General features: G+C 39.2%; 2 protein-coding genes across 4 annotated transcripts in view; one reads left to right on the top strand and one right to left on the bottom strand.

The window, feature by feature from the left end:
* The window catches only part of brd4 (bromodomain containing 4), a 49,572-nt gene that overhangs the window by 2,945 nt on the left and 19,660 nt on the right, over positions 1–26,967 (top strand). The window contains exon 2 of one of the 2 annotated variants that reach the window (XM_084088635.1): positions 6,866–7,013. Coding sequence is in view for 1 of the 2 variants with exons in the window: in XM_084088634.1 (XP_083944760.1) it covers positions 17,950–18,050 (101 nt within the window). In the remaining variant the exon portion in view is untranslated. Of the gene's footprint in view, positions 1–6,865; positions 7,014–17,422; positions 18,051–26,967 lie in introns of those variants that run through there. The other variant, XM_084088634.1, reaches the window with a different exon arrangement.
* On the bottom strand, positions 9,754–17,185 carry LOC311067077 (uncharacterized protein). Of its 2 annotated transcripts, XM_084088665.1 has the most exons (4): positions 16,983–17,185; positions 15,403–15,476; positions 13,454–13,564; positions 9,754–10,910 (listed from the first exon to the last, which is right to left on the bottom strand). In XM_084088665.1, exons 1-4 carry the CDS (start codon positions 17,035–17,037, stop codon positions 10,749–10,751), a joined length of 402 nt encoding a protein of 133 aa, XP_083944791.1. In that variant the 5' UTR covers positions 17,038–17,185; the 3' UTR covers positions 9,754–10,748. The 2 variants fall into 2 exon arrangements, 1 of the variants encoding a protein (XP_083944791.1); XR_014603179.1 differs by lacking the exon at positions 9,754–10,910 and having other exon boundaries at positions 12,496–13,759.

Genomic DNA, 26,967 nt, shown 5'->3' with positions numbered 1-26,967 from the left:
CAACATAATAATGCAAGTGGGCCTACACGCGTTCAAATGACAATTTTTTTAAATTAAGAATATTTAGATACTGGAATCAGTATCAAAAATCAAATATCCGTCTTGCGCATGTTTACATAGAAAAACAATGGGAACACGCATTCTCTATGAAGCTGTGAAATATCTCCATTTCGCGCTGTCAGGTTTATATTTGCACCGGAACAGTGGATTGCTGCTTTTAAAAACTGAGTACATTTAGACTTTTACTTCCAAACTGTCTGTAGATGTCAGAAAAACACCGTAATATTTCAAATGACACTGCCTTTTCACCTGTCAATGTCCTCTCTGTGTATGAAGGAGCGGCCTGAGCCCTGCTTTCGCCTCCAACACGGAGAGCTGATAAGATGACAGAGGCAGCGCGATCGACAAAATGTTGGTGACGTTCATTCTTATGTAAACAATGGGCAATATATTGCATCACCAAAAATGAGCGAGGTCCACAGAATCGGGCATCGAGTTAAATAACACACAAACAAACTCTCCATTTAAATATTCAAAACATCAAGGGGAAAATGACAAGTGAAAGCAGCTTTGCAGTGTTATGGATTGCTTTTTGTGATCAGCCAAATGTGAGACCTCCTATGAATGAACAGTGTCAACCAGCCCCCTGACAAACCCCCCTATCATGAACCTCTTTCGCACTCCAGGGTGGTTCCCCGAGAACTCAGTGTTCCCCAAGGGTCATTTTCCTGGTTGCATTCGCACCGCGAGTAGGAATTCTGAAGTGATGTAAGCCGCGCTTGTTATGACTTTTATTTTGACGGCGCTGTGCTCCCATTCTCTGTCTTCATTAGTTTACGGTCTGTTTCACAGTCCTGTCCAATACTTTATTAGAACTGTTATACCAAGAAAGTAGACAGTATATGAGAAAGTATTAGCGTTTGCCGTGTGGCTGAGCAGAAATGCATAAATGTTTCGTTTGGTCCCCTCTGAGTTGCGTTGGATTTTCTCCTCAGCGTAAAGGTTGAGAGGTCCATCTATCAGTTTTCCATGTTCGTAGAGTTAGTTTGTGGTAGGGCTGCACAATATATAGAAATTATCGAAATATCGTGAATGTATATATCGCGATATGCATATCGCAACAGCTTTCAATGACTGGGGTCATGAATAAAAGACTATATAAAAATAAGAATAAAATAAGAATAAAAATCACTCACAATTCATACAGTGAAAACTAAGCAGTGTTTTATTTTTACATTTGATTATTCAGTTTATGTTGTTAAATAAACTCTAATGTAGGCCTACCTGAAACCCTAAACCCTGTGGTTTACACCGATAGACGATAGTATCGCGTATCGACGATAGTCATAGCATCAGCATGCCTTTGACGATATCAATATGATAATTGGCTCGTTTTCTATGTATTCAATAATAATAATAATTATTAGTATTATTATAAAGCTAGTATTGTTATTAAATTGATATTAGGAACTACAATTCATTTGACTTGCCTAAATTCAGAGCGACATCACCGACATGTGCGTATGAGGACTCCTCTAAGAAATGTTTGTAAAACAGACTAAAAAACTACATCCCACATCAAACTTTAATTGCAAGGTGATCCATTCACAAATTGTCAAGAGTGCTTGTTTTAACAGACGCATCATTCTTATACAGATCCAAGATGAAAACGGCATCGTTGTTCGTCAGTATTTTGTTTCCATAGCACATTAACAAAACATGTAATGACAATTAAACCAATAAAAACAATACAATTACAACATATTAATAATAATATCACTAAGATGATATAGGCCTAATAACAGGCTTTAGTTCACGAACACAGCACATCTCTGCCGCCTGTGAAAATCAAAAGCAGCTTCGAACACTTGTTTAACAAGAAAACCCAATTCTGCTGAATAAACTGACAATGCATGTGGTCATGTAAATGCATTAACCCGTTTTCCTTTATCAGAGTCAAGTCATAAGTTTAAGTATAAACCGATCGATTCAGCTAGAGTTTTGCCCCTTACTCTGATTTCTCCCGGCATTTAAAACACATTAACCCGCGCGGTTCTTTTGGCACTCCACCTTTGCTAGCAAAATAGAAAAAGATTCTCATACATAAAACGAAGTAATAAAACAAGCAAATTAATGACTAAATAAGTAAGCTAATAATCATATATGTAAGCCCCGCCCCCCTCACGATAAAATCGTGTATCGCCGATCTCACAGGCTGACAATAGGACGATATGAAAATGAAGCATATCGCCCAACACTACTTTACACTTATGTTAAAATAACCCTTCTTCTGCTACAGTAAAACACTGCTGCAAAAAGAATGTGAAACATGTATGTAGGTTATGTAATTTGAAATATATTTTAAAGATAATTTAAGTTTATTTTACACTAAGCATTATCATATCGAATGTTGCATTATTTAATGACATACCACACTTTTCTTCAATATCGTGCAGCCCTAGTTTGTGGAGTAAATGTATAGGCTATAATCTGTGTGTTTACACAGCTTTTTAAAAATGGCGGGTGCTGGTGTTTTGCGTGCGTTCGGCCAATCAGCGTACACTAACGTCACTGGTAGTTCCTATAGTGCTGGTTCAGACTCTACGGTACTCTGAAGTAGGAGCTAAATTAGTACCCCCAAAAGGCGTTGCTAATAAAATCATTCTCATTTCCTGCGGTGCGAACACGTCATTAGTTTTAGGAACTATGAAAAGGTTCCTCCGGTGCTAAAGCCCCTATAGACTGACTTTATTTCCTTCTGCATGGCGTCCGCTGTGAATATGCAACACATCCGTACATAGATAACGTCTCATTTCTTAGGAGAGTTTAGTGATGTAATGGGTTTAATTGACTGACTTTAGTACAACTAACACACAGGGACGGTAACCTCTGTACCATTCATACTCATAAGCCCTATTCGGATGGGATTAACTTTACAAGGGTAGATGGAGTAATGTAATTTTACCACAGGACGTTTGTAATATTAATGGCCAATTCGCACGGGATAAGAGATCTCAGTAAAACTAGCAGAAGTGGGAGGGTTAACTCGATTTCTAACTCGGGGCTCGCAGTCCCGTCCGAATAGGGCTGTAGGCTGTGTGACTGTACATCGCCCTCAGGCAGCATAAAGTGCACAGAGATAGCAGGGCAGGGGTCAGGCTAGGGGAGAAACACAAACAGCATTAGATGTGTCTTAATGTACAGATGACTGTAGGCCAGTGTTTTCTGCTTGGTTGTAACTTTACAGTGATCTTGTAGAGTGTATCTGAGTGCTCTTGTTGGCTGGAACTCCTCTGTGTGTGTGTGTGTGTGTGTGTGTGTGTGCAGGCCTGGTTGTTTTCCCTCCTTGCAGTTTTTGTTGCCATAGCAACTCCATCATTGGCCTCATTTAGGATGTGACCTCTGCTCTGAATGAGGGGAGCAGGAGTGAATGGATGGGAGAAGAGAAACAGAAATTTCCTTGTATCTGTGTTTCTTTCTTTCTTTCTTTGCATTGTACATCAGAAATGCCAAGTTGTCCCGTATTTGATGATGGTTCCAAATCTGTGTGTGGGAGGTTGTGGTTGTAACAGTGTTATTTTAGTATCACTGAGACACTATTACAGTTTTTGTTTTATTTCTATTATTTACATTTTTTTAATATTTTGTTTTCTGTTTTGGTAATTGTGTGTGTTTGTCATTTTTATCAGTTATTGTTTTTTTTGTTTTTTTTATCTAGTTTTTGTTAGTGCTAAGCATATTGGAAAACTGTTGCGATATTTTGTTTTTCAGCGATACGTATTCCGATATAAATGTTCAGGAATTTTCACCAGATGACAATCTATATTTGGAAAGAATTAATTTTTCTTGTGTGTGGGGGGGTGGTTTTCTTGAGGAGTGCATCTGCATGGAAAAGAACAAAGCTGAAACATTACTTTTCTTTACTCTGAAGACGTTTTAAACAGCAAAATCCTTTTAGGGCTGAATTATTTAGGAAAAGCTCCACTGATAAAAGTATTTCTTTAAGTTATAAATAAAACAATGATAATTGGAGAGTGCCGTATAAGAAAATACTATATCAGTCTTTAGGGATCCACTGATATGAAAATAATTAGGTATAAGATACTTAACAAAACCTAAATAGCATTAATACAATATTACAACTTATATCTGCGCAAAAGGATGCAAATGCACAAGTGATCTTGAACTAGGCCTAAGTTATGTGCTAGTCAGAATGTGTAACTCCTGTTGTGGATGCGCTCTTCCCGTAACAACGCGCTGAAACACTGCAACTAAACCCAAAGAATTCACAACATTTTTTACAGTACTATTCTCTTTACAATGTTATGTAATATGACAGTCCCAATCATAGTTATTAACGTTGTGCATTGCTTTTCGAGCCACATGCATTTCATTAATTTCATTTCATTTATTTTATTTATTAAGCACTTGCACTGAGGATGATCACCAGTAAACTGAAGTGCTTTGCTACAGCGTTAATTTACTTAACCTAATGCATTCTATGACACATCAGACATATATGCAGATGCAGAAGCGGAAGGTCAGCTCGTCAGTGCTCAGACCATACGCCGCACACTGCAACAAGTCGGTTTGCATGGCCGTCGTCCCAGTAGGAAGCCTCTTCTGAAGCTGGCTCACAAGAAAGCCCACAAACAGTTTGCTGAAAGCAACCTGTCCAAGAGCATGAATTACTGGAACCAAGTCCTGTGGTCTGCTGAGACTAAGATAAACTTGTTTGGCTCAGATGGTGTCCAGCATGTGTGGCGACGCCCTGGTGAGGAGTATCAAGAAAATTGTGTCTTGCCTACAGTCAAGCATGGTGGTGGTTGCATCATGGTCTGGGGCTGCATGAGTGCTGCTGGTACTGGGGAGCTGCGCTTCATTGAGGGAAACATGGATTCCAACATGTACTGTGACATTCTGAAGCAGAACATGATGCCCTCCATTCAGAAACTGGGCCGTGATAACAACCCCAAACACACCGCCAAGATGACGACTGCCTTGCTGAAGAAGCTGAAGGTGATGGAGTGGCCAAGTATGTCTCCAGACCTGAACCCTACTGAGCACCTGTGGGGCGTCCTCAAGCGGAAGGTGGAGAACCACCATGTGTCCGCTCCGTGATGTCATTATGGAGGAGTAGATGAGGGACTCAGCAACAACCTGTGCAGCTCTGGTGAACTCCATGCCCAGGAGGATTAATGCCTGGTTCAGATTACACGATTTTAGCCCGATTTTGGCACAATCTATTTGATGTAGGGTGTCGTGGGGATTCGCAAACGACAACGGGCGTCGGGACGCAAGATTCGATCGTTTCATCTCGTATAGTGTGTCATAGTGGGCGACAACCTACGTCGCGTCTGCGATGCTTCACGACAAAAAGACTAGCATGTTTAATTTTTTAACGGTCCTCCACGACGACGACGGCGCGCGAGTGAGTGAGGGAGAGTGAGTGAGTGTGTGACTGTGTGTGAGTGAGAGAGCATGTGTGAGTGAGCGAGTGTGTGTGTGAGAGAGAGAGAGAGAGTGCGTGCGTGTATGTGAGTGAGTGTGTATGTGCGAGTGAGCGTGTGTCAGGTGTGTGTGTGAGTGAGTGCGTGTAGCTATGTGAGTGAGCGTGTGTATGTGCCAGTGAATGAGTGTGTGAAATGGCTCGCGATGACTGGTCGGAAAACAACGTGTAGTCTGACGACATGACAAGATTTTTAGGAGTCAAAATCGTGTAATCTGACACAGTGACTATCGTAACAGACAAAAAAATCGTGTAATCTGAACCAGGCATTAGGCATTGCTAGATAACAATGGTGCTCACACAAAATATTGACACTTTGGACACAGTTTTGACATGTTCACTTAGGGTGTACTCACTTTTATTGCCAGCTATTTTGACAATAATAGCTGTATGTTGAGTTATTTTCAGAGGACGGTAAATCTATACTGCTGTACAAGCAGCACATTGACTACTCTAAAATATATCCAAGTTTCATTTCTATAGTATTATCCCTTGAGAAGATGTACTAAAATGTTTGCTGAAATGTGAGGGGTGTACTCACTTTCGTGAGATACTGTATATCGGCCGATACCAACATGGTGGCTGATATATTGTGCATCCCTATTTTTTTGTTATTTTGATGTTTTAAGTGGCGTGGGGATGGCATGATTTGGTTAAAGTCTCTCAGAAAAATTGCATATTTAAATTGAATCTCGTCTAGTTCACCACTGCTACAGCCACACACATTCAGACAGACTCCTTTGGCCATTGCGTTTCCACTTTAAGTGTTGCACTTTCAAAATGACTTCTCAAGGTAAAATAGTCCAGTTTTTAAGAATTTGTCTTCAATCTGTTCCATTCCAGTCATTTGAACACAAGAACGCCCCGTAATGTGTATAGGGGGTCAGGTGAACCCAAAATCATCCTAATAATACAGGCCTTCTGCTTAAAAGGGTTTAAAAAATAAATTATTTACTCCCCATTTTGAGAAATGTTTTTTGCAATGAAAGTCGATGTTGTTTTGGACCCCACTGACTTTCATTGCATGTACAAAAATAAAACGTTCTTCAAACATCTCCTTTTGTGTTTCGCTTGAAAAAAGAACGATCATAAAAAGGTAGTTTTGCACACCCCCTTGTGATGTGTACGCCACATCTTTGAATGTACTATCAGAGCAAAAGATGCCTTTCGTAATGAGTGATTTAAATTTAATTTCTAAAAGGCATCAGGGAAGCTGCAGCCCGTTTGATCGTGCGTATCAGTGAATGAGAGTTTGAGGTGCAGAAAGAGTGGTTACTGTGTGAGTGTGCTGCTGTTAAATGTGTGAAGACTTCAAACAAGTCACTCATCTGTCTGTCTCTCTCTGTCTATCTACAGTAGTGGCCCTCGTACCGTGTGATCAGCGTAGCCTGCGTCTGAGCTGGTGACTTCTCTCTGGACCGCGTGAAGGCAGCTCTTCTGCTGAGTGCTCTTGGAGAAGATGCGTGCGCACAGATAAGAGACTCTTCACACGAGAGACAAAAATGTGAGTCAATAACCTGACAGCTTCTTCCATTCAGTCCCGTCATAATTCCTGCCGTGTAATAAAAGCTTAATCTCTAAATAATGTCTGCCAAATAGGCTAACGGCTTTATAAAATGTGGGGTTTGTGTACGTTAGATCATGATCATGTCTCTGTAGTCTGAATGCTTATTACATTTTCACAGCAAACATATTTACTTTGAGAGCCAGTCCTTCAAAACATGGTGATTTGGTGTCTCACAGGGTTAAACGGGTGGTTGATTATGATTTCATATTTCCAACTTTAGTTAGTGTGTAATGTTTCTGTTTGAGCATAAACAACATCTGCAAAGTTGCGACGCTCAAAGTTCAAAGCAAAGGGAGATATTTGCTTTTAAAGAAATTGTTTTTTTTAAGGACTACAACAAACGGCTGGTAGGGACAACACGAGCTTCCTCCTGGGTTAGTGACATCACCAACCCTAACATTTACATAAACCCCACCCCCTGGGAACTCATTTATAGATTTACATGACAGAATATGCTAATCAATGACTAGAAGATAGTTAACTCCACATCAGCAATATAAACTCATCAACTAACCATTCAGAAACGTCCTGTTGCTTCTACATGTTCTCACTTCTTCTTGAGTCTCTCCATCTTTGTCTGACTCCCGTTTGAACATAAAATGCTAAAATTTTTTGAAATTTTCAGTGCATGTCTATGTGAATGCAAGCTGTTGTAGCTCCGCCCTCTGTGCTGGGAGCAGCAGCTCATTTGCATTTAAAGGGACAGACACAAAAACGGTGTGTTTTTGCTCACCCTCAAAAATTGACAATTTTAACATGCTATATAAAAATATCTGTGGGGTATTATTAGCTAAAACTTACATACACACTCTGGGGACATCAAAGACTAATGTTACATCTTGTGAAAAGGGCATTATACCACCCCTTTAACAACATGCCACAACAAAAATGTAATGTATTAAAACAATGACCGTAATATAAAGTAAAATGCACAAGCAATAATGTAAAATAAAACTACATAAATTATTGTATTATATTTTACGTTATTATATTTTGTGCATGCTTGGCTGTCATCACATCTGATTTTGTTTGTGACTGCTACTGAATCAACATTCAAGTAATTTCTGCTGAAAGGTGAAGATCCAACTCCATGTATGTTCTGCAGTATCCCCCTTTCTATCAGACATATTTTCTTGGACTGTGTCCTGCTTTTGAAGTATGACAAGTTTTTGATTTTAAAACACTTAAGCAAAACATGGTCAGGTCAAAGTGTCTGAATCATTTTTGGTCCCAAATTTTTATAGATTTTACTGGTAGTCCACTGTATGAATAATTTTTGGGTATAATATGTCAGTTTACTTAATTTTATCCTGACTTACATAAATTAATTATAGTGTCCTGCACCCACTAGTTAAGAAAAATATAAGAAATTACAACTGGTGTCTGAATAATTTTGGGTATATAATAATTATTAAAAATTATTTTTGGTATTTATGCAACTCTTGTATGTGTTGAAGCTGTTGACGTACCAAACTACGGGAAGTTCTACATCTCCACTGTATTTTTAGAACAATACATTTTCTTATATAATATCAAGGAACTTTTCCCAAAACTTTCATGTTCCTGGCTGTGTCTCGCTCCTGCCCCGCTGCGCATCTTTCTGAGGAATCCCAACTTTAGAAACAAGTAGCAGAAGTTTATTTTTAACCGTGTCCCTGATCTTTTCAGACTGATCATTTGTGTTGCGCATTTCAGCGTGGATCTTTTTTGATGAGTCTTCTTACAATTGCTTTAAAAATAGGCTATTTTAGAAGTTTAAAACTGTACTTTAAATGACAGTGAATTTGCAGGTTGGAGAAAATGCTCATCGCTGACAGTTTAAATCTTAAAGATCAGAGAGAGGGTGCAAAATGTTTGTAAAAATCGGGGGAAAAAACTTTGCTAACGTAAGTGGGAAAAAAAGGAATAATAATGAATTTAAAAGCTACAGCGTGTTAGGACCAACACTTAAAGATCAGTCTTTAAAACATCACAATTTGTGCTCGTCAGTCTCTTAATTTAGGACCGTAGAGAATAAATCTCTTCGTCAGTTTCTCAGTGTATAATCTGGATCAGTGGTATGTTTGTTTAATGCACAGCAGCTCTTCAGTTTCAGGACCTTTACTGCTGAACTGTTTCCATCTTTGCTAAAAATCCTTTGATCCCCCTCTTGTTTGGGAGGCTTTAGTCTGTTTGCTTTTTGTATCCTCAGTTAACTAAAGTGCACTTTTAGATTGTATAGCAAATAAAAACGGTGTAGTTCCCAGTACAATATAGTAATCATGCTTGAACGGACGCTCGTTCTGTTATTATCTTAGGCTAATGATCTCTAGGTTAATGCCCAGTGAAAGTGCATTGAAAAACAGTCTAAACTATTGCATCTGTTCTGTGACCATTGATGTAATGGGAGCTTGTGCTCTGGATGTGCGTGTCGTAAAACATACACTACCTTTCAAAAGTTTGAGGTCAGTAAGAAAAAATAAAATAAAAATAATATATATATATATATATATATATATATATATATATATATATATATATATATATATATAAAATATGAACTGATACTTTTCAGCAAGGATGTGTTAAATTGATCAACTGGCAATAATGACATTTATAATGATCATGTGACACTGAAGATTGGAGTAATGATGCTGAAAATTCAGCTTTGCATCACAGGAATAAATTACATTTTAAAATAAAATACAATATGAAACCCTTATTTTAAATTGTAATACCCCAAGTAACCCCAAACTTTTGACTGGTAGTGTATTTCAAATCACTTTTCAAATCACAAAGTCTTTTTCAGGCTGCTCAAGTTAAGTGCTTTAGTGTAAACAAAAAAGGAAATTGGCCATTTAAAGGAAGGTGGGACTTTTATATTGAGTGTAATGATTTATCTTATTCATACATTTACAAAACTACACCAGGCAGCAAACATTCTCAGCTAGTCTTTGGGGCTGTGTGCATCTGTGTCAAAAAATAGTTGACTTGTTTCTGCCTGTGCCCTTTTGAAGAAGATCTGTGTCCTCCAGAGGACATGTGCGCTGCTGTGAGCGTGTACGAGTTGCGACGGGTGTGTGCAGCGCAGCGGCTGTTTGACAGGAGACAGAGAAGGGTCAAGGTGTCTGCTGGAGCTCTTGTGTGCCAGTGTATGGCTACTGTGTCAGCGCAGGGCACACCGCCGCAAACGACAGATGTCTCTTGTGTGCCACAGGAGGCTTACGTTAGGAGCAGATGGGGAAGAGAGGAGAGCTCTTTTTGAGCGTTTCACTCAATGGGCCACATGAAAGCCTTTCATTGTCTTGTTTTTTGGGTATCCTGTACTTGCCTCTTTTCTTCATGAGCTCACTCTCAACTGCTTTACCGTTTATACTCTTCCCTGATGCAGACACACACACACATATGCAGGCAGAGCAGATTACTTGTCCCTGTTCTCTCCAGCCAGGTCCCTGTTGGCTTGGGCTTCTCAAACGTTCAGATGATTAATGGGCTCAGAAATCTGAAGGCGCTCTCTGCCGTCGCCCCACCGTCTTCTCATCCATTCCTCCCATCCCCCTTGTTCTCCTCACTCCCCAATCCCTCCCCAATCCCATCTATGTTTGAATGCAGGAGTGCACACACACACACACACACAGAAACAGCCACCAAATGCTGGTGAGGGTCGTCCCAGCCTCTCAGAGTTGTGCTTTGTCACTCGGGCAGCTGCTGTATTGTCTCAGGCGGTGTTGGGGAAGGCACCGTGCTCTGGGTGGAGGGATTGCCGCTGGTTGGCCAGGCTCTGGCTGCAGAGGGTTTCCTGACAGAATGTGAAATTGGAGGACGTCTCTTCCTCCCCCCAGCAATATACACAACCTAAAGACATGGAAAACGTACAGATTTCCCATACTCTCACACACTTAAAGGAGTGGTTGAGTCATGGGATGGGGCAATAAAAGTGAGTGCAGATGGTCGGGCTGGATAGGTTTACCTGGAATGTGAGCAATTAAGGTCAAAGGTTAGGGTTCCTGTCCCCTCTGGTGGGTCAGGAAGCACTCTGTGTGTGTGTGTGTGTGTGTGTGTGTGTGTGTGTGTGTGTGTGTGTGTGCGCGCGCGCGCGCAGGTTTTGCTAGACTTGTGGGCCAAATGTCCTCCCTAATTGAGAGAGATACCTTGATAATCAGTTTGTGAAGACATTTTGTGTCTTCACTAGTTACAAATGTTCAGAAATCAGCCAAATCTTATTGATGTAGGCTACAGGTTTTTGTGACGGTTAACTTTTAGGGGTTGTTTCGGTAATTTAAATAGAGATCTCTTCTCCCACGATTCTGAATAGACAACTACAAAACGATGTCATTTACTAGAGATTTTGACAAAATGTTAATTGCTGTGGTCTATTTAAAAAAATTTAAATTAGGATTCTTTTTTAAAATTGGGTTTGATGAATGATTCAATGACTCATTCATAGAGACTTTACTTGTTTCATTGCTGGATAAATCAGCAATTTTTGAACAAATCTTTTTGAATGAATTAATGATTCAATGAGAAATAAAAATGTATTCACTTGTCGCCACCTACTGGTGTAATGTAATTTAATACAAACTTTAATTGAATTATGAAGTTACTTTCAAAAGGTGATTTACTCTATTTTGAACACTACCTTTGGCATTAGTGTTTAAATCTAAACTGCAAGTTTTTGTCCCAGTACTTCTGTGATAATTTGAATGATTGTTAAACAGAAATAATTCACACCTGCTCTCTCTGGGTCAGCGGCAGCGCCAACGGCAAAGCAGATCTTAATGTTCGCTGTAATCATACTTGTCAAATGTTTAATAGATGGCCAGATCGTTGTTTAGGAATAAGATTGTGTGGGTGTTCGAATCAAGATCGCAATCTTTTAACAATTCAGCGTGCAGCTCTAAAATGTTCAGCATGTTTTAGAGTTAAGAGCAACACAGTGTTTATTTACACGTGAGCATCTGATTATCCACCAATGTTTGCAGCGTCTGAGAGCGGCTTGGTTCACTTAAACACTGTCTCTGCATCTGTTCTGAGTTTAGGTCAGTTTAACGTCCCCAATTTGGGAACGCAACATGTGCCAACCATCTTCCCATGCTTGTAATAAGTGCTTATAAACCGGCTGCTGTTAATTTGATTCGTTTTCTGTCAAAAACATTTTAAAATTGAAGAAATTAAGACAATTATTTTACAGAGAAATATTACAAATATTAAGAGTAATACCTTATTTTCTTTGTCATTTTTATATTTTATTTAGTATTAATATTATGAATAATAATAATTATTATTATTATTCTCAATTTATTTTACACTGAATTATTACAAATATTAAGAGTAATGTCTTTATTTTATTTTATTCAGTATTATAATTATTAGCATAGGATGACGACATTTTAATACATATAAATTAGGATTTAAACCCCTTAACTGCATGTATGAATAATGTTTGCTTTAGCAAGCACTGGCAATTAGCCTTTAGAAGACTAATATGGCATAATTGTTCATAATGTCGAGCTGTGCTCATTTCGTGCGAGTTTGAACTCGACTTTTGCCCCTCTGTACCGCAACTGCGAATGAAAGTATCAAACAACTTAAAGTCAAAAGTGACTCTTTTTTTGTCTTCGCAGAAGGCGAGTTTTGGTTTAGAAAGAAGCTTACAAGGGATTGTCCCTGCCACATCGTTCACCCGTTCATCGACATTGTATCTGCTGTTGTGACTTCATCTGTTTAGAGATCTGTCACTTTCACATGGCCAACACAACACCCCACTTTTATTCTCACTGGCGTTCAATACGTGATAATTGCTTGTTAGCTTCTAATGTAAATCCATCTCCCTTTTGGGTTAGAATGATTGTTTACAAGTGTCCTTTAATGAGACAGAATCAAATCTACATGGACCTTAGAGTAGACACTGGGTTTAATGTGACATGAATTAATGCGAGGCTTTGAGGGATAGAAGTACAGCCTGTTCATGCGGTCCTTGGTCACAACATGCGCATTTTTGGGGGGGCCTCTGGAATCTTTTAATAGATTTGGGAACAATTTGCATGCATAAATGTTAGTAAAAAAAGTATGAAGGTAAATATTGCTCTTATGTATTCGTGCGACATATAAATGCATTTTTAATTACTCCAATTACATTTACTTAAAGCATTTTCAATCATCTTGGGTACAAGGTTTGAAATATTTAATACTGATGGACTCAGATGAGCCTAAAAATAATTTTGGCGAATACATACATTTTAAAATGTATGTTTTGATGTCGATCTAAATGTCGACCTATAAACCTTGGTTGTAAATGATCAGCTGCTGACTTGAGTATTCGGCTTCGACAGTCACTGTCATTTCATTTTTTTTTTCATTTCTCTGTGACCTTCTACCAGTTACAGAAGCTTACAAACCTCCACTCTTCCGTTCCACTGTTTTTCTCTCTCGCTACCAGTATTTTCCCCTCCACCGTGTGTGTACCACAGTGTGTAACTGTGACCACAGTGTAACTGGGTGGTCCTGAACTGAAAGTGAAGTAAAGAGGGAGGGGGTGGAAGGAAATTAGCCTGAGTCATGATGATGATGATGATGATGAGGTGTGTGTGGACAGATGGTGGGATGATGCCATCAGGGGAGGAGACAGTTGATGTAGTCTGTAGGTCTTTAGGGGAATGAGAGGCTGTCCCACTCTGTCACACAAACATTGTGTAGTTCTGTGCCTAAAGGAATAGTTCACGCAAAAATGATAATCGTCATATTTACTCACGCTCCTGTCATTCCAAACTCCTAATTTTCCATACGGTGGAAGTAACTCCAAAGCATCGTACACTAATTAAAAAAAAAAAGTTGACTTAACTTAAATTTCCAAGTCAACTTGTTTATTTGAGTTAATAAATGTAAACTTGTAATGTTTTCTTGATATAGGCTACCACAACGGACGTGGGTTTATTGAAAAAGGTGTTTTGCTCTAGTTGACATTAAAACAAGGTTATGAAATAAAGCTATAACTGCAGGCTTGAAGTTTTGTTCTAACTTTTAATAGAAACCAGCAGCAAAAACTAATTTTTACATATGGAAATGGAAATATGAACAATGTCAAACACCACAACCATACTCCTTAACTATAAAATTGATACAGCAATCAATTAAAACAATATAAAAAAGTACTCAAAAGTCCAAGGCAAAGAAAAGGCCAAACTGGTAAGAAACTGCAGATTACAGGTCTGAAGCATTTTTGAAAACCTCTTCCTCCAAACAAATAGCAAAGTTTGTGACATTAGGCATTGTGCTCGGAGTCGGGACACCATTATCTTCAGTTACAATATTTTATTGCAAATAATTTTATTTTTTTAAAGGAATAGATTGATCATTTTTGTGTGTTTTTTTTTTTTTTCATTTGATGCATAAGACATTCTAAACATTATTTGTAACATGCCTCCCATCTAATAAATTGCAATAAGCTTTGTTACTTTTTGATATGAAACAAGCTGATTTGAAATTCTGTCACTTATCATGAATTTCAAACAATACATATAGTTCTGGCGCTCTTTAATGTGGCACGACACACACATGAACTGGTCATCTCTTCCTCTTTACTACTAGTTATAGCACATTCGTGTTCATATACAGTACAAATTACTGAAATTGATCATTTTATTATCATGTTTCAACCATGTAAAGACATTTAGAAAACAGTTTGAGAACAACTTCCCATTTGAAAGACCTAAAGATTTTAAGAATGCAATCATACATTTGTTTATTTACTGTTTTTATGATTTAATTTTATAATAATTTATAATCATTAGTCACTTTTGTAGTTGACATTTGATTTATCATTTATCCTTATTATTATTATTATTATTATTCATGTAATTTGTTTTACATTTTATGTTACTTATTTTACTTATTTCCTTGCTCTTGCAATGCTTATTATTTAATCTTATGATTGTGTGGTTTGTAAGAATGTTTGTCTTCACGAGTTGGAGATAAAATAATGTCTCTGTTTCAAGGTTTTTAATGTCACAGGATGATGTTTTGAAGCAGTAATTTTCCATTGTTTCTCACTGCTTCTGCTCTTCCTTGGCTCTCGCAGTCAAACTCTTAGGCTGATAGAAGACTTATGTCTTCTGGCAGGGATTCGGCACCCCTTGGTTTAATCTGATATATTTAATATTTCTGACATGGAGATCCATCCGATCTAACATTTTGGCACGATCTAACACATTTTTACTAAATCAATTTTGAATTGATAACCAAAAATAAATTCGCTGTCATGAAGATTTGCATACCTTTTAGTCACTCATGGTTATGTGGCAAGATGTTGTCAAGGCTTTCAGCAGAAGAATTAATAAATCATACTCACCAGACATGTTTTAAGCAGTGAAGATAAATCTTCATGGCGAAACAAGGGAAGATATTTTAGGACTGTCTGCTTTCCTAGATTCACAAGTATTTAAGACAAGAGTGGAAAGAAAAGACATGATAAATGGATTTGAAATGTAGTGTTCTTTTGTTTTTTGTAGTGATGTCGTATTCTAAGTTGTCCTTCTTAAAGACAGTCTAGTCCGGTACACTTGAGGAATATACTGCCTTCAGCTTCCTGCAAATAAAAATGCCAAAGGGCTCTGATAAATCTATATTTTAGAGGTAACTTTGCCTCATGACTGTGATTAACAGTTTACCTGCTGATAAAGCTTAAGATCTTCTGTCTATTGTAAAAAAAAAAAGCCATTCTTGCTCTAGAATTTGAGCTGGTGAAATTGCTGAATATTTTCAAGGTTTTTTTAGGGGCTTTCGCACTGGGTGGTTCTATGAACCTGGTTCTAGGAACTAGCCACTAGAATAGTTCCCCGAGAACTAATTCCCCCAATGCTGCAGACAACAGGAAACAATGCCGTCATCGCTGTTTTCCATGTTTGGTGTTTCGGTGTCGGTGTTTGACATGCGTGTGGCAAATCAATGTCCACTTACGTCTCTGGTAGTTCCTATAATGCTGGTTTAGACCCTAATCTGAAGTAGGATCTAATTTAGTTCCCCCAAAAGGAGTTCCTAGAACTAAAATCGTTCCTAGTTCCTGCAGTGCGAACACACCAAAAATACTTTTAAAGCGTATTAGTAAATGTTGAAATTTCCATCAGATTAATAAATGCTGTGGAAGTATTGTTCATTCTTAGTTCATGTTTACTAGTGTAGTTAACTAATGTGAACGGATGAAACCTTATTGTAAAGTGTTATCTACAAAAGCTTTGTGTGATAAATAGACCTGAATTAAATTGCAACTTCCTGAAAATCTTCTCAAATGTCATTTGCACTTGCGCATGTTCAAACATCAAGGTTTAACTTCAGTGAGATCAACAGCTTTTAGTTCTCACGGGTCTCTTGTTTGAATATGCAAATGAGTTGCAAGGAATTACAAATGAGAGTTGTGAAAAAAGGAAAGATTTTTAGTGAATATTGACTTCTGTCTTTTACTTTCACAAATCGTGAGTCTTATGAATGAATTATGATGCTTTACTATGTTCCATGTAGTACATCGTCATCCAGACATGAGGACAAACATGTTTAGAAACGCACGAGGAACAGCGATGACACCGTTTTCATTTTGGGTGAAACTAAACCTTTAAAAAGCCATCATGGCTGAAACCGGTCGTGCTCCAGACTCAACACCAAGAACCCTGATGCGAAATAAACACTCATAATTTTCACACCAAACTTGAGGCGTCTGTATCAGAGTTTGTGAATCATGCACCAGTACAGGAAAGGTACAACGTTACTACCTCAGAGAACACATGAAAAAAAATCCTCCCCTCAGTTTGACACTACCAAAATCAACATCCTCTCGCTTTAAGCGAGTGGTGTCCAAGGAGTATTTTCATGAGTTTTATGGAGGTGCATCCCTGTGTTGTCCTCTTAATTCATCCTCCCCTGGGTCCACTCACTCACCGTTTCCATCTACTCCTTGTAAACCCTCCCATCTGAGCTTCAGCGTCTCGTGCATCCGTGTAGTTTGGCACGGAGGGCAGTTTCTGTGCGCCGCTTGGACCGCCCCAGTGTGGCTTGTTTTTTGTGCCGGTGCAGTCTAGACGTGTGAATGTGTGCGGCGTGTGGAGAGGCAGCAGATAAGACGGCCCTCGGTGTAGTGGGGGAGGCACGCAGGAGATCGTCTGAAAAGAATGAGTGGGGGAGGGCGAAATGGAGGGAGGAAGGGGGTGGGGAGCTAAAGGTGTGTGTGTGCTGAGGAGAGAGAAAGAGGCAGGAAGAGAGAGAGAGCGAGAGGGAGGGTGGAGAGTGCTCAAGCTATTGATGGTGAAAGAAGGGAGGGGTTAGAGAATGAGCAAGCGCCGGAGAGAGCCGAGGGAGGGGTGTGTGGGTAGAGCCTCTTCTCAATGAGGAAGCGCCAGAGCCATTTTCACTGTTGAGTAAGAGCACGCTGTTCTCGGCGAACGAGTGAGAGAAAGAAAGTGCGCATTCTGGGTTTTACTTCGCTCGCTCTCGCTCTCCCCCGCTTTCTGGCGCCCCGCTGGAGGTGGTTTGTGTGAGAGGCCTCGGGTGGACACACAATGGGGCGAAGTGCCTGTGGCAACTGGGCCGTTGTGCTGCTGACGGGGGGAGGGTGTCGAGAGCCGACCGGCGCACAGAGCTAACAGATCCAGCCGGCCTCAGGCCTCTGCGCCTCTCTATCACACACACTTGCCCGCCCGCGATCAGAGGCTTCTCAGGAACCGCGAAACCTTTCTCTCAGGACTATGGTGGACTAACTATGGATTAACATGTATTTGGCGCAGTGGATTTTGGGACACATACGTCAGAACTGGAGATTTGAGAGCGAGAGGTTACTGTGTTTTGGGATCGAGTGACGAACTTTTCTTGCCTTTAGTTCCCTTTCTGTTTTGCTTTTGATTCCATATAAATGGATTACAAAATGCATTCCAAGTCCAATGATTTGCTGGATTTTCAGACGCTGGATGCCCTTTTGGAAAAAATTGCACATTGCTCTGTCCCTGTTAAAAGGTAAAACTGATCAGCTTTTTGTGTATTTGCTTTTCTGAACATTACACAACTAATCACCAGTGGTGTTTGCTTGTGCAGTATCTCTTTCTGTTGCTTTCTAGCTTGTAGTTTACTCCTGATGAAGTTAATATTCATAGACTTTAAGTTTTCGTTGTAGTCTTTTGGTTTGTATTACTCGTTTTTGCATTATTTTATAGTCGTCACTTTGACGGGTCAGTAATATTTTTTTAATATTGTCCTTCACTGTGAGTTTTCCCCAGAATGGCCTCAAAATAGTGTTTTAAAGGGTGGCATTGTTGGTAAGAAAGCTAAAAGCCCCGAACAGGCAGCCTCCCGGAGGGACGGAGGGGGTGTGTGAGTAAGCAGGGGGTGGGGGTGGGTTTTTCAGAGGAAGAAGGGGGTGGTGTATTTGTTGTGGCAGAAGGAGAGGGTTCACCCGGCTATGATTTAGCAACTTTAGTCAGTATTCATCTTAGACTCACTGCAAATAAGCATATTTTAACGATTATGACATTATTTGGTTCACTGCAGATATTTCATATCTTTTTTTAGACACTGAAACACATCTGGGAGAAAAAAGTTTGTAGATGTTTCCTAACGCTGAAAATATCTGTTTTCAGTTGGCAACCTTCAAATGCTTCACAAGGTCTGCATTTAATATAGGGCCACTTTTTTTTCTTAGGAAGTTTGTCCTTGTTTTTTTAATCTATTTCTGTGCTGGTCTTAGAATGGACCGATTAAGTAACATCCTAACATCCTTCGCTTGTTTAACCAGACAAAATTCCTCAGGTGTCCTTAGTAAAGCAACTCAACTGGCTTTATATCTTTTTTAAATGGATGTTCTAGCTCGGTTTTGCAGTAAATGAAAGCGACTAAACACTCCCATGAAACTGTGTACCTACTGAATATTCAGAATATTCTTCTACTAAACCTCTTAGCATAACAAACGGCCTTGAGGCTTGTGAAGGTGTCACATGCGAGCTGGACATTCCCACCCTGAAGTTTGAGTCGTGAGAGGCATGTGGAACAGTTGCATTGGGAAAAAAGTTCTCCAGTCACATTGCGCACATGCCTAGCGTGCGCTGCGCTGCCAGTTCGCTCCTGGCTCCGTTCTCCAATAGACATTTGTTAGACCCTGTTCGGAGTCGTTTTAGGTCACTGATCAAAGCGCTAGAACAAACACGACATGGCACGGCAAATGTTCAAGTAAGGAAAAAAACACCTCTGTTTTGTTTTTCAGAGGTGCCCATGCTGATGTTTGCACAGATTAGTTCCCTCCATGTCGAGAGCAGTTTGTAACACACAAACACAAGAAGTTAGACGGTTGCTGTACTTTCTCCTGGCAGTTGAGGTTGCTTTGAAGCCTGAGATGTAGGGAAGAACAGCTCCCAGGAGTGCTGGCGAGACAAAAGTGTGAAAGAAGAGAGGGGAGATGGATGAGGGAGGTGGGACTATTGGCCTGAGCAACTGACTCTGTACAGTTTCATTTATTATTTATGCAAATGCTTTCAAGCAAACAAACCTGCTGCCCCTGTCCTGTACCTAGAACTCCACTGGGAGCCTGGAGCATTCTGTCTTGAGAAACTCCCAGTAAGCATTAATGATTAATTGTTTACTTTCGTTAGGGATGCATTCATTTTGTTTGCCGTCGGTTTTTACACCCTCCCTTTGATGTGTCACGCTTGGGCTTGGCCTGCCTGTAGAACCAGATTTCCTGGTGAGTGCGTTCAGGTTCACAGTAACCAGAGCTACTTCCTCCCTCACACACATTCCGTAGTGGTATGTAATGATCTGTGTCCAGTTCAGAGGTCAACTTTTATTCCACAGGGTGTTTGGGGCAGGAAGTTTAACGGCCCAGGACAGACACTGCTGCAGTTATTTCGGCGTGTTTGACTTGAAGCGACGCTGCACAGGCCGTGTGTATGACGGTGAAAGTGCAGCGAGTGCGATTTGAAAGCATATGAAGCCGTCTTGTCATCGGACTTGTTGTGGATTTTAACCAAGCCTGCGCTGGAAACATTTTCACAAAAGTTTCATGTGAACAAATTCAGGCTTTTGATAATGAGATTGGTAGTAGATAGCTATACCATTTACTATTCTGAATGGTGGTTTCAAAAGCCATTGAACACAAAGTTTGCATAAACAAGTTAAACCTATGCGATGATAGTTAGACTCTTGACGCTTCTCATTTAGAATAGCAATTAAGGGGTCAAGGATGTCAAGGCTAATGGAATAAAGTTCAATAAAAGCTAATTATTTTGTTTAATATTATATAATATTTTGTTTATTTATAATAATTTTGACACTATCAGACAATTTAAGAACAACTGAAACCACAAAAATGCAGAAATCACTCTCGGTGGCCTTATAAACGTCTCAAGTTGACATTTTCTGCATGAAAATTTTCTCTTCAATGTATTTCCTCATAAAGAGTAAGAAAATATGCAATTATAGCTCAAGCTGTGAGGTTTCACTTATACACAGCTGGATAAAGGTTGTGTGGAAACCCTTAAGATGGTTTAGGCTTGTTTTATGGACATGCTATCCTGCATGCTGTCGCTAATTTAGAATACTCCAAAGTCATTAACATCAAAACGAGGTTAAGAACAAATTCATGTGCGTACACGCGTGTTGTGTAATAGGTGAACATTTTTCGTGAAGTTCTCCTGTGCGTTTAAGTATAAATAATTCACACTATTATTAGTGAATGATTTTAGTACATTTCTTTCCTTCACCTCGGGGCTCTTTCGTTCCTCCCCAAAAACCCAAACTTAACGTCCAAACCAGCTAGGTTACTGCAAATTCTCTTTGTATACACCTCCAAAAGAATGAGGATGTGAAGAGTCAGTGGTTAAAATTACCACAGCGAGACAGCAGTATAAACCTTTTTTTGTGTTAATTTTACTGACGATTGCTTCTCAAATCTTGGTGAGGTCAACTCGGGATTTGCAAAATGCTTATCCATTAAAGATGGGACAGTAACCACTTTATTTGGACCAACTTGATCCTGAGTCACAACCTGTAAGTATGATTAATTAGTGATGTATATATTTTTTTACCGGGTGTTCAAAATGCATAGTTTTGTGTTTTATATTGTGTAGGTCTCCGGCTAACTCCCGTTATTACCGTCTTACTGAAATAGTTCTGCTAATCAGCTGTGGGCCACTATTACCTAAAACTGTCAATTAATGCAGTTTGTCTGTCGTTCTTACTACTTTGAGTCAAGATAAAGTATGGAGCAAGATTTGTTTTACAAACTTTGTTACATCAGTGATTCACGTTAGTGCTGGGCTAACGTTTGCACTGTTATCGATACAGTTCCTGCATGTTCACTGCAATAAATTATAAATGTTCACATCGGTGGACATGCTCTTGTTAATGCTGATGGTGAGGAATTACAGTTGCAACATCTATTAATAAACCTCTAGTGTATTACTGAGAAACGTCCTGCTCAAGTTGTCCTTGCGATGGAGGTTCGGGCTGAACAACTAGGTCTTGAAATATTTCGGACTTGTGCTCAATTTGATATGGTAAAATCGACACCATCGTTACTCTTTACAAGTGTGTACAATTGCTGAGGACTGAAGCTGAAGTTCAGTTATGGCAATGGGCGTTTCGCTTCGACGCGCTGTAAGCAGTAGACCATTCACAACCGACTGGGCCATCTGACCAATCAGAGCAGAGCAGGATCACTGAAAGGAGGGATTTAGAGAGACTGGATCTTAGGATGAGTCGTTTAAGAATCTTAAAAAAAAGTTATGTGCAATGTCTATTATGAGAAAAATATATATTTTTTATACCTTTGATGCATGTAAACCTGTTGTAGGAGACGTCAAAAACAAAATTATTAACCTTTAAAATGGCACAATAGGGGCACTTTAAAACTGCATTAAGCCGTGAAAGTGATACGTGCTGTTCCCCAAGTCAGACTACACGTTGCTTTCCGGCCAATTATCGCTTGCTGTCTTTAACAACGTGTGATATCATTGAGAAGGTGGAACTATCGACTGACAGCTGTTGTGAGTGTAAACAAACAATGGCTACTGAAGCGGCATGTTTTGCACTGCATGCCTTGTCGTCAGAAAAGCCCCCAAAAGAAAGAACCTGACAGTGGGACACGTTCCTAGATTGCACGAAGAGGACCACATGGAATCCTCCAAAGAGAACTCGAGGTAAAATATTGTTTATTTTTAGCCAGTAGCAAAAGTAAATGTACTCAACGGGTTGCTGAAGCGCCTCCGCTATCTTTTGCCAGCATTTATCTTTTTTCACTCTGTCGTGGTTGTCCCTCGAGAAAACATCATAAAGGCAAGAGTACTGCCATAGCTCCACGAATCTTCAGTGCACCAATACTAATTGTCTTCGTTTTGGCATGTTTGAAAGCTGTGAATGGAAGAGCTTTTGGGCTCCCATTGGTCAATGTCACAGATGTGACAGAACCCGTTGTGGAAGACTGAAAAAAATTAAACATGCTATTCTTTCTGTCGTGATTGTCAGTTGTCGTCCAATATGACTCTCTATAAGATAAAACAATCGTTTCTTGCATCCCGATGGCCATTGTCGTTTACAAATCCTCATGACATGCTAAAATCGTGTAGCCTGAACTGGGCATAAGAGTACGTTGTTTGCGTTGCATCGCATGCATTTGGCTACCTACCAACACATGTACACACATGGAACGAGCATGAGAGTGTTTTCTGTGCTAAACAGTGCAATGAGTTTAACAACATTCGCAGTGTGGATTACAGTTCATGTCCAGACCGGAGCGAGCATGTTTCAAGTTTGAATGGACATATTTAATTTACTTTTTAACGTCTGCAAATAAAGAAATTACACCTTAAATATTAGTATTGAAATTTTACAGTTACAGAAAAAAATATTTTTTTTTTATTAAAGGTCCCATGACATGAAATTTCCACTTTCTGAGGTTTTTTAACATTAATATGAGTTCCCCTAGCCTGTATATGGTCCCCAAGTTTCTAGAAATTTTTTAATCGGTGTAAATCGAGCTTTTGCTATTTTTCTCTGCCTTTGAGAAAATGGAAGCTCAACTGCGCTGATCTTGAATCTCCTCCTTATGACGTTATAAGGAGAAATGTTACCTCCCCTTTCTCTGCTTTGCCCGCCCAGAGAATATTTTCCGCCTATGAGAAAATGAGCTAGGAAGTAGAACGCGCGCGCGCGATTTTACAGTAAGGGTTAGTTTGTCCACGAGAGATATCATGGCTTTTGAGCGAGCGAAGCATAATAATTGCTCAATAATTGGATGTACAAATGAACATCGAATGGTCAATACAGAGCTGGGCTTGCTGAACGTCGGACAAGTCAGTCAACAAATGATATATAAGTGTGTTGCTTTACTGTTTATGGTTACCTAGCTTCTTACACGTAGAATGTGGCTGTCACATTAGCCATGCAGTTACTTGCGCTAATGTGAAGGTAGACAGCATCAAGTTACACACACTGTAACGCGAGTGTTGTACATTTCTTTGTTATTTGGATAACCGTTCTCCTGTTGGTTAAATGGCGCGCGCGATATCCGCATTTCAAGATCGCAGAGCTTGATGTAATTGTAATAAGATAAATTACAGACGTTACAGATCTCTCATGTAAAGGCAACAGTAGGTTAGCGTTAGCTACATAATAACTGTAAACCATCCGAATAAAGTACCGTATCCAGACATAATATTTTAAACTAACCATTCGGAAACGTCCTGCTGGAGCCGCTGTGTTGCAACTTCTTCATCCGTTGCTTCTCCATCTGGATCAGATGCTGGGTCAAACTGAAATGCTTGAACGACTGCGTGTCTTCGTGCCATTGCAATATATCCAACATAAACAAACATGCATGGTACCGTTGCGCAAGATGGTCAAGGCCACACCCACCCTCCACCTTGCGCCGCCTTTCTCCTCCTCATTAGTATTTAAAGCTACAGACACCGAAATGGCCCGTCTGAAGGAAGCTCATTCTGGGACTGGCTTGTAGTGGCTATAATTCTGCACCGAGGCTGAATTTTTGGAAAGAGATTTCAGATACAGTACTAAGGACTATATTAAAGCCTACAAAAAGTAGCATGTCATGGGACCTTTAAATACTCCATTTCTGTCAAACTTTTAAGTCTACCCTCAAATATGTTGGTGGGTTTCGAGATCTAGGTGGGTTCTGGAATGGAAAAATTTGGGAACCCCTGACAGCAAACATTAAACATTTTGACATTTTAACTTGATAAATTGTGCATCTGTAATGAAATTTGTTTAGCTGTTAAGTGATTCAAAAGGCATTTGTAAGACTTGCATTTCCCTCTTCAACATTGTATTCAGACAGGTCTAATCACAATGCTAATGCCGTTACATTATAGTCTTCATCCTCCTTGTGTCTCGTGAGGCTGTTCAGTTACAAGCTTTTCTTATAGCTTGATTATTATTATAGTTTTTTTTCATGGTAAGATTGACAATTTAATGGATTTGCCCAACTGTCAAAATGCGAAATAAAAAAACATTGAAATTAAGTCCATATTTCACTCTATTGAAATTCTAAAATGGATTTAAATGCATTGCATTGGTTATCCACCACATATGAGGTGTGGACCAAAAATAAAGCTTTTAAATAAAGATTTTCTGCCAGCCTTATTTCATGTAACCACAACATTTTAAGTGACCTGCCACATTTTAGTGACCCTACCGACAAGGTGACAGTGTCCATCCCAGTCAGTGTGGTCAGTGGCACTACCTTTTATTCAGAGGTCTGGACTCTACCTGCAGGGGGTTTTGATATACTAGTTTACAGGAATTGTCTAACTTTTTAACTTTTAATTGTCTACAAATGCTACTCCAGATGACTCTTAAGTGGTCAGAAGAGCTTGACTATTTACTACTACTCCGATTTTGACCAACATTTTCCCAGATACTGTATTGTTCATTGCAGTTTACGACCAAGATTTGTTCCTGGTTTTAGTTCTCAGAATATGACTCATGGTCACTGTCTATTATGATGGCAAGTTTTCTTGGGTTATCAGTAAATCTGTGTTTCATTAATGATCATTGTGATGTTTAATCCTGTCTGAATCAAACACGTCTGTTTCTATCATACAACTGGTGTATAGTCTAGGCCTATTGTAACTTGCTTTTTACACAATGCTTCTCAATTAAAGCTGAAGTCCTCAATCAGCTTGACAACCAGTGACATAAATTTGGACCCGTGATGTGTAACATTCACTGTTTTCATTTTTAGATTTTTGTTTTTTTAAATTCCTCAGTACATGTTAAAACTGAAATGCACATATACTAGTATTTTCCATCAGCTGTGTCCGTACAGTTTGACAGTCACTTGCTTTGTATTCCTGATGCTCCTTATGTATGCCGTATGTTGACACATCCCTCAAGCTCCACAATAAGTACCATAAAAAGGATGTTGTCAGGTGAAGCATCAGAACTCAAGGTATGCGTTTTACACTATGCAGTGCATTACGAGCGAGTAAACCGTGAACTTCTGCACTCACTGTTCAGATTGGCTGTGATTGTAACATTGCACTGCGTTTCTGTGTTTAGTGTTCAGGAATCTTGTTGTGTCCGACCTGGTTAGAGCACTTTGTAATGAATGTAATTAAGGATGCAGCAATTACGTGAACTAGCATTGCGTCAAAGTTTCAGTTTATGCCACAGTTCATTGTTCCGTCACAGATGTCTGTTGTGTTCCTCACCTAGTCCGTATAAACTAGATTTAAGCAGTCTAGGATGAGTTTTTGTTGTGTGCGTGTACATAATGTGAGACAAATTAAGTTTTTTAATCCATTATTGTAATAATGAATGTTTATTTCAATATCATTAGAAAGTCAACCATTATGATTTCAGATTTAGTTTAGTTTTTTAGTTTCACTTTGTATTATAATCAATGTCAATGTAATTTACCAAAATTTTTGAAAATATTCACAGGGTTCAGTGTTTCCCCTAGGTTTACAGGTTTGGGGGGGGGGGGGGAGGAATACTTCTGTTAAATTTATAGAAGTATTTGTTAATATTAATGGACCAGAGCTTAAATAGTTTTATTTTTAACTAACAACTAAAAAAAGATTTATAAATACTAACAAATATATTGCTCATTCATTGTTCGTTAATGTTAGTTAATACATTTATATGACAAACACATTTTTTTATTATTTATTTCTATGGTGCATTTATTGGAGAGAATAATCCTGTCAGACGCAGCACTGCTGTGAACGCGCGTTCACGTTTAAACACAATTTAAACAATGTATTATTCAATGCATTACTTCTATATAATTATATATTAAGTTGCTCTCAAGCAAGTGGTAAAATATTTAACCATGTATTTATATTAAAATCTTTTGCATTTAAATTTTAATACAATAAATCTTGCATGTCACAAAGAACTTGTTTTTCCACCTCCACGAATGTCATTATGTCGCCTTGTTGAGGTAAATTGTAGTTTTCCTTGCTTTACCCGGTCTTAAAGTGAAAAAAGTAGTATTTAATTAAATAAATTTATGGTGAGATTACTACATTTTATTTAATTAATCGCACTTATGGTGAAATGACTACATTTTCAGGTCAATCTGTGTTCATTTTGACCACGAAACATGCGCTGTCACTTTAATTCAGCGTTTGCAGCACAGCAGAAATCATAGACCGTATATAAACGGCAAAAGTAGACTCGGTGCGGAAACGATCGCTGCACTGCTGTATACGCACCGCAACTGGAACGGATCGATCATCGACGGACTGCATCCGCGTGCAGTGTGAAAGCTCTGTAAACATGGGTACGGAAAAAAATACTCACCGCACACGCACTGCAAACGAAATATGTGTGAAACGGGCGTAGACTTGGAGCAGGAGAGCTACTCCGGCTGCTACTCGCAGTAGAGCGAGTGTTGCCATCTTCAGTTCAGCGACATATTTCC

This window comes from Abramis brama (assembly GCF_963993115.1).
Source record: "Abramis brama genome assembly, chromosome: 1".
NCBI classification, from domain to species: Eukaryota; Metazoa; Chordata; class Actinopteri; order Cypriniformes; family Leuciscidae; genus Abramis; species Abramis brama.
This window is presented reverse-complemented; position numbering and strand designations above follow the sequence as displayed.

What these genes read in the sequence shown, in the direction of transcription:
- LOC311067077 (XM_084088665.1), bottom strand. Translation starts at nt 17,037, where the DNA reads ATGCACGAGACGCTGAAGCTCAGATGGGAGGGTTTACAAGGAGTAGAT. An exon ending in ACAAGGAGTAGATGGAAACG is followed by an intron (nt 15,477 to 16,982) that starts GTGAGTGAGTGG and finishes TTGTGAATCTAG; the next exon opens with GAAAGCAGACAGTCCTAAAA. An exon ending in CACTGCTTAAAACATGTCTG is followed by an intron (nt 13,565 to 15,402) that starts GTGAGTATGATT and finishes CTTCACTTTCAG; the next exon opens with TTCAGGACCACCCAGTTACA.